The sequence below is a fragment of the Trifolium pratense genome, linkage group LG2 (assembly GCF_020283565.1).
Source record: "Trifolium pratense cultivar HEN17-A07 linkage group LG2, ARS_RC_1.1, whole genome shotgun sequence".
Lineage (NCBI taxonomy): Eukaryota > Viridiplantae > Streptophyta > Magnoliopsida > Fabales > Fabaceae > Trifolium > Trifolium pratense.
Window position 1 is genome coordinate 70,545,805 of NC_060060.1, and position 8,392 is coordinate 70,554,196.

General features: G+C 39.4%; 1 protein-coding gene across 1 annotated transcript; it reads right to left on the reverse strand.

Moving 5' to 3' along the window:
- Nucleotides 1-1,612: 1,612 nt before the first annotated feature.
- Nucleotides 1,613-3,175, reverse strand: LOC123905344. The gene has a single exon (XM_045954952.1). The coding sequence runs from the start codon at nucleotides 3,173-3,175 to the stop codon at nucleotides 1,613-1,615; it is 1,563 nt and encodes a 520-aa protein (XP_045810908.1).
- Between the last annotated feature and the right edge of the window lie 5,217 nt (nucleotides 3,176-8,392).

An 8,392-nucleotide genomic window follows, 5' to 3' on the forward strand; every position in this document is an offset into this window, starting at 1 on the left:
TTGTACAGCTGTGAGAATTGCGGCCAAACCTAGATTAAAATTGAAAATATGTTTTGTGTTGTACCAAACAAAAAAAAATCGAACAAAAATATAATATAATTATATTTTTGTTTTTAATAACTTTCCTTAGGCCGACTTGGACAATTCTTGTGCAGTAAGTCTCGTCTTGCATATACACACGTGCTGGAATTAATATTTGAAGCAAATCTTGAACGAGATTGACAGAAAAAATTCTGCACTTAAAACAGAGCATCAGGATGCTGTACGAGGATGCTGCAGCATCTTTGTCCAGCATCTGGCAAAGTTGGCTTTTACAAAATGTAGCCAAACACAAAACCCAACAATCTCCCCCTTTGGCAAATTTTGGCTAAAACAACTTTGGCCCAGTGCATGGAGAGATACTGTCTAGACTTTCCTTCGAGTCAACATAAACACACAACTAGGAAAGAAAGTAGAACAATGCTAGGCTATTTAAACTTTCCTTCAAGTCAACATGAGCACACAACTAGGAAAGAAAGTAAAATTTCATCAGATGAAAAGGTAGCTAGCATGTAAGCATCAGAGGCATGCAACAGCGGAACATAACACATCTTAGCCTCAAAGTACAGATAGAGAGAAATAAACTCTCACATAGTGGATTCAAGATCGGAGAAATAAACTCCTTAAAATTTTAGCAACGCCACAGAGAATAGGAAAAATAAATTCCTATATAAGCATGCATATTAAAAGTAGTAGAAAAATAAATTCTACCTACTCCCCCTCAATTTATGCATAAACATTCACTCCCCCTCAAAACATGCATATCACATAAAACATGCTATACTAGATGCTATAGCATTTTTCATCACATCATGCACACAAACACTTTTACTCCCCCTTTTTAGCCATAAATTCTGACAAATAAAGTCAGTACCATAGAATAGGAGCAAAGCAAAGATCCATAGAGTACCAAGTCACAGAAGTCAGAAGATAGGGGATCACATAGTACATATTACAACCCAAGAGGCCTAAGCCTTCAAAAATAAAATCCAGATAAAGACAAAAACAAAACAGCCAAAAGAAAATAGGCAGCTCATATGGAGGGGCTTTCATCAGAGGCCATTTCCTCTTCTACAGTGTTACCACCTGCAAGATCATCATCATGAGAAGCACCATGGGAAGGACCAACTCCATCCTCATTAGCCTGTGGCTGAGCAAACTCTAGGGCTTGGATTACACCATCTACCAGCTCCTTCTTCTCACCAAGCATTTTACTAACCTCCTTGAGATTAGCAATCATCTGTTGCTTGGTCATTCCTACAGCTGATGTCTTTGCAGATGCTGCAGCAATGTCTGCAACATGTTTGCCTTCCAATAATCTAAAATCCATGGTCAGAGCTGAAGGTCTAGAGACAGGCACATCAGAGTTAGTGCAGATGTCAGGATGTTGAGACAAAACAATACTACAGATCAGAGTGGGAAATGCTATAGGCATTTTTACAGCAGTAGAAGAGCCATGGAGAATTGTAGCATGAAAAATATGAGTGCCATAATCATAGCATGTACCAGTACCTACAGCATATATAAATTTTGCCAGACCTGTAGCTACACTGTTGGAATGTGTAGTGGGGACCTAGTTAGAAGCTGCAATTTTGTTGAGAAGTGCATATTTGGCAGTCAATTTTGCAGCAGGCAACTTTCCAGTCCTAGGCCAAGTCTTCATACCACCACCTGTGAGAATGCTGCAGATCTTTTTCATAGATACTTCTAACTCAGGTGAGGGATCAGTACTCCTTCCCAGACTTTGATTGATGATGGCTGGAGAGAAGTCCACACACCTTCCTCTAACAAAAACTTTCAAGTACTCAGAGCTCAGAGGATTACCACACTCAGCTGTAACATTGACCAAGAATTCTCTGGTCAATTTCTCATAACAGTTTCCAAGACCAGTCACAGTCTTCAGCAGCCCAGCCTTATTGATCAAGTCCATAACCTCTTGACATTCAAGAAAGTCTTCATGCAAGTTTCTTTCCAAAGCTAATCTTCTGTTAACCACAATTTTCCACCTTTCTGCATTTTCTACTCGATGGAAGGATATATTATCAATAGGAACAGGAGGAATATCTTCCACAGTCTTCTTTTTCTTAGCAGCCTTCTGTGAGGATGCTGCAATAGGTGCTGCAGCATCATCCTCAAAGTCTGAATCACTTGAGGAGACAACCTTTCTCTTCAGGCTTTTCTTCTTGGACTCAGAGGGTCCAATAACCTTACTCCACTGCTTCTTAGGACCTACAACAGTAGCCTTCTTTTGTGGAGTCTTGGCAGCGGTACCAGAGACATCTTTTTCTTTGCTAGCACTACTTCTTAACCTCCTAGACATAGAGGCAGGAGGCTGTCTTACACCACTAGAATTGAAGTTGTCAACATCAATTACAACTTGATGACTATCACCAGGATTATCATTAGCAGCAGCATTAGACAAATGATCAGCATCAGGAGTATTATCAATCACATTATCAGACACAGGATGGATAATAGGAGTATTAGGATCAGTAGAATTAGGGACAGTCTTGTTAGGAGTGTTGTCAGGACCAACATTCCTCTCAGGAGAATCAGCCACCAAAGAGCTATTAAAATCAACAGGCACTGTAGATGCTGTAGCATGATGTGCAGCATCCTGCTCAGTGGAAAATTTCTTAATTAATTCCAACACAGAGTCAAATTTGGCTTTAGAATAAGCCCCAATATCATCATCAGCACTAACAGAGGTCTCTAAATCCTTTTTCCCCAAATTCTCAGCAGACCTAGGGTTTGATAATCCTAAGTGAACAGACTTTAAATCAAACGGAGAGGTTGTTTTCTCATTTACAGTTGCTCCAGCACTAGCATCAACATTTGGTTCTTCTAAGTTCTTAATGTATAGTTCATGCATTGTATGAACAGATTTGGAAACAGATTTAGATTTCGATTTCTTACCCTTTTGATTCGAAACCTTCGTTGTAGCAGGGGATGAAGTTGATTTGCGTGCTCGACTCCCCTTCTTACTCGACGAGACCTTCTTAGTTGTCGATTCTTCTGGAAACACGGTTTGTAAGGGATAAGCAATGGTGATTTGTTGCGAGAGTGGGTCGATTGGGGGTGTTAGTGGTGGTTCGTCGTTGTTCTTGGTCGGCGAAGTGATTGGAGAGTTTGACATGATGATTTTGATAATAGGATGAAGGTTTTGAGAATGGAGATTGAACCGAGAAGTTGAATGATCGCTGTAGTGAGAGAACGGGAGAGAGTAATGCGAAAAAATGAATTGGAGTAGTTGGAGAGATTTTAGCGTGTAATGGAGGAAGTTGTGGTAGTTACTTCCTAATTTTGCGTGCATCAATGAATGAAAACTGAAATCAACTGCACGCTCTCCAAGCTGTAATTGCTACAAGTCTTCAAACAGGCAGACTCCAAGTTTGCCTCGCAATTTTTCAAATTGAACTGCGTCAAGAGCTTTAGTGAAAATATCAGCTAGTTGTTCTTCAGTGGCAATGTGCTCAAGCTTCACAACTCCTTCTTCAACAAGATCTCTAATAAAATGGTGCCTAATATCAATATGCTTTGTCCTGCTATGTTGGATAGGGTTTTTTGATATATTGATGGCACTAAGATTGTCACAGTACAATGCCATAGCATCTTGTACCACATTGTACTCCAGCAACATTTGTTTCATCCATAATAGTTGGGAGCAGCTGCTACCAGCAGCTATGTACTCTGCTTCAGCTGTAGATAAAGATACACAATTTTGTTGCTTGCTGAACCAGGATATAAGGTTGTTGCCCAAAAAGAAACAAGCTCCTGAGGTGCTTTTTCTATCATCTGCACAACCTGCCCAATCAGCATCACAATATCCTACTAGCATAGAGTTCTCACCATGAGTATACAGGATCCCATAATCACATGTACTATTCACATACTTCAAAATTCTTTTCACTTGAGCAAGATGACTCATCTTTGGCTCAGCTTGGTACCTAGCACATACTCCTACGGCAAAAGTAATATCAGGCCTGCTGGCTGTAAGGTATAATAAGCTTCCTATCATGCTTCTATAAAGACTTTGATCTACATCAACTCCCTTTTCATCTTTGGTAAGCTTTAAATGGGTTGCTGCAGGTGTTCTTTTATGAGCAGCACTTTCCATTCCAAACTTTTTCACTATATTTCTTGCATACTTACTTTGAGAAATAAAGATAGTATCTTCCATCTGCTTTACTTGGAGCCCAAGAAAGTAGGTTAGTTCACCTACAAGACTCATCTCAAACTCAGACTGCATTTGCTGTACGAAATGCTGTACCATCTCACTAGACATTCCTCCAAATACAATGTCATCAACATAGATTTGTGCTATTAGAAATTTGCCTTGATCTTCTTTCACAAATAGAGTCTTGTCATTTCCTCCTTTCCTGTAGCCTTGACTAATAAGGAACTCAGTCAATCTTTCATACCATGCTCGAGGTGCTTGTTTTAATCCATAAAGAGCTTTCTTTAATTTGTAAACATGATTTGGAAAGCTTGGATCAACAAACCCCTTTGGTTGTTCCACATATACTTCTTCATTTAAGTACCCATTGAGGAAGGCACTTTTCACATCCATTTGGAATAACTTGAATTTTAGAATGCATGCCACTCCTAGAAGTAATCTAATGGATTCAAGACGAGCAACCGGAGCAAAAGTCTCATCAAAATCTATCCCTTCAATCTGTGAATATCCTTGTGCAACCAGCCTTGCCTTGTTTCTGGTCACAGTTCCACTTTCATCAGACTTGTTCTTGTAGACCCATTTGGTACCAATTACATTTGCATTTTCAGGTCTAGGAACCAAGTCCCAAACTTCATTCCTCTTGAACTGATTTAGCTCTTCTTGCATAGCATTTATCCAGAACTCATCAGTCAGAGCTTCCTTCACATTTTTTGGCTCAAATTTAGACACAAAACAAGCATTAGAAACTAAGTCAAGTGTCCTTCTAGTAGTAATTCCTTGATTGGGATTGCCAATAATCAGGTCTGTAGGATGGTTCTTTTGAGTACGAGTAGAAGGTCCTTTCTTTGGAGTAGCAGAGATTTGTTCAGATGCAGTAACCTCTGTATCATTCTTTGATTCATTAGTAGTTTCACAATCTACATCACCTGTTATAGATGCTGTAGCATCTTCTGCATCATCTTCAGCAGTTTCACTTAAGGTGTCATCTATTACCACATTTATAGATTCCATCATGGTTTTGGTTCTATTATTATATACTCTGTAGGCTCTGCTATTTGTTGAGTATCCCAAGAATATGCCCTCATCACTTTTAGGATCCATTTTGGTTCTTGGTTCTCTATCAGATAAGATGTAGCATTTACTACCAAACACATGGAAGTGCTTAACAGTAGGTTTCCTTTCCTTCCATAATTCGTACAGAGTAGTTGTTGTTCCTGATCTCAGGGTGACACGATTATGAATATAGCAGGCAGTATTCATAGCTTCTGCCCAAAAACCATGTGAAAGCTTCTTTGCATGTAACATTACCCTTGCAGACTCTTGTATAGTTCTATTTTTCCTTTCTACTACACCATTTTGTTGTGGTGTAATGGGAGATGAGAATTCATGTATGATGCCTTCAGAGGCACAGAAGTCAGAAAAACTGGAGTTCTCAAACTCCTTACCATGATCACTTCTGATCCTTAATACCACATTGTTTTTCTCCCTTTGAAGTTGAGTACATAGATCTTTGAACACATCAAAGGTTTCTGATTTCTTTCTAATAAAATTTATCCAGGTGTATCTAGAAAAGTCATCAACAACAACATATGCGTACCTTTTACCTCCCAGGCTTTCAGTTTGCATAGGACCCATCAAGTCCATGTGTAGAAGTTCAAGAACTCTGGTAGTGGTAAGATGCTGCAGCTTTGGATGTGGCATCTTGGTTTGCTTTCCAATCTGACAATCTCCACATATACTACCTTCTTCAATTTTGAGATTTGGCAGTCCTCTGATGGCTTCTTTAGATATTGCTTTCTTCATGCTTCTTAGATTAAGATGACCAAGCTTTTGGTGCCATATTTTTACTTCATCTTCTTTAGTGATTAAGCATGTTGACAGATTTGCTTCTTCTTGGGGAACCCATAGATAGCAGTTGTCTTTTGATCTGACACCTTTCATCAAAATCTCACCTTCGTCATTTGTAACCAGACATTCAGATTTGGTGAAGTTTACTTTCATTCCTTGGTCGCATAGTTGACTAATACTTATCAAATTTGCAGTCAATCCTCTTACTAACAGCACATTGTTTAGTTTAGGCAAGCTATTACTTCTGAGCTCCCCTATCCCAACAATTTCTCCTTTTGCACCATCACCAAAGGTAACATAGCTGGTTGAATAAGACTTTATACCGACAAGAAATTTACTTATTCCGGTCATGTGTCTTGAACAGCCACTATCGAAGTACCAGTCTTCCCTTGATGAAGCTCTAAGTGATGTGTGAGCAATCAGAGCAGTAATTTCTTCTTCAGATTGAGTTGTATCACTTTTCTTCTCATTTTCACCTTTAGGTTTCCATTCTTGTTGAGTAGGGGCAGTTGTGGAAACAGGTTTGTGCTGAGGACGTCTGTTAGGGTACCCATATAGTTTGTAGCAGTAGGGCCTTATGTGCCCTTTTCTACCACAGTAATGACATCTCCAAGCATGGTGCTTTCTTCTATTTCTTGACATGGGATGCTGCTGATGATGTTGCGGCTTCTGATAAGGCATCTTTTGCTTTTGAGTTTCTTTAGGCTCCATGTACATGAGGTCAGAACTGTAATTTTTGAATTTGTTGACATTCTCATAGCTAAGCCCAATATTTCTAGGCTTTCGAACATTTTTCTCTAAGATTTCCTCCAGTTGTCCATCAGCTTTATGAAGTTTGTCAAGATGCTCATCATCTTTATACAACATGTCAGAGAATTTTCTCAGCCGCCAGATGTCAGTATTTAATTTTTCAATAACTTCTTTAGCTTCTTCAAGATCAGAGGATAGATAGTTTACCTTCTTTTGAAGTTCCTCCATCTTTGAGATATTCTCAAATTTTTCTGCTTTTAACTCATTGATGGTTACCTTTTGTTTCTCAATGACCCTGCAGATTTCTTCACTTTTAAGACAAAGTTCCTTGTAGGATGCAGCAAGCTCTTCATAGGTTACCTCTCCATCATCAGATTCTGTATCAGATGTAATAATACCTGTTAAGACTGAGATATGTTTAGCAGTTACAGATGCTGTATCATCTTCTGAGTCATCGTCCTCAGACCAACTGACAGTCAGCCCTTTCTTTGCTCTCTTCTGATATGTTGGACACTCAGGTCTGATGTGACCATATCCTTCACATTCATGACATCGAATGTTTCTGTTTAAGTTCGATTTTTCATCACCTTTTGGTTTTCCTTGATTTTCATTGCTGCGCATAGTGCCTGGAGCATTGTTTTTGAAATTAGATCTGGGTCTTTTATCCATTCGTTTCAGAACTTTGTTGAATTGTTTTCCCAATAACACCATGGCCTCAGAGATACTCTCATTAGATTCTTCTTCATCCTCCAGTTCTTCTTCATTATTTTTGGATGAGAAAGCAATGCTCTTATTTTTCTTTTCACTTCTTCCATTTGCAACACTTTCATAAGTTTGGAGTGATCCAACCAGTTCATCCAGCTTCATCTGAGGGGTACCTTCATGAACAGTTTCAAGAATCTTCCAAGCTTCCTTTGCTGAGACACATTGCTTGATTAGTTTGAAGATGTGCTTATCTACCCCATTGTATAATGCATATAATGCTTTTGAGTTTCCCAAAGCAAGCTCATCCTCTTCTTTAGACCAGTCCTCCTCAGCTTTTAGTTCAAGTGTTGGCTTTCCATCCTTGTCAATGACCACAGGGGGGTCCCATCCTTTCAGAACAGACTTCCAAGTTTTGCTATCCATAGATTTTAGGAAAGCAATCATGCGTGATTTCCAATAATCATAGTTGGAGACACCAACTAGAAGCGGTGGTCTGCTTACAAGCCCTCCTTCCTTTTCAATGTTGCCAGACATTTTCCCTGGAGCTCACCCTATAACCAGAAAGGGTGCCTGCTCTGATGCCAATTGAAATCTGGCACGCAGTGAACACAATGCTGCACAAGATGCTATAGCACACGTTGCAGCACGACAGTCGCAGAACACAGTAAATAAATAAATAAATTGCAGAACAATAAATAAGACAGGAAATTGTTAACCCAGTTCAGTGCAACGTCACCTACTCTGGGGGATACCAATCCAGGAATGAATCCACTATAATAGCTCTAGTTCAAAGCCCTCGACCAACACCCGGTACTTGACTTATCACCTAGACACTACCAATGCAATCCTATCTAAGAACCTCTTAGATAATGA

Coding starts and splice junctions, on each gene's coding strand:
- LOC123905344 (XM_045954952.1), bottom strand. CDS start 3,175: ATGTCAAACTCTCCAATCACTTCGCCGACCAAGAACAACGACGAACCA.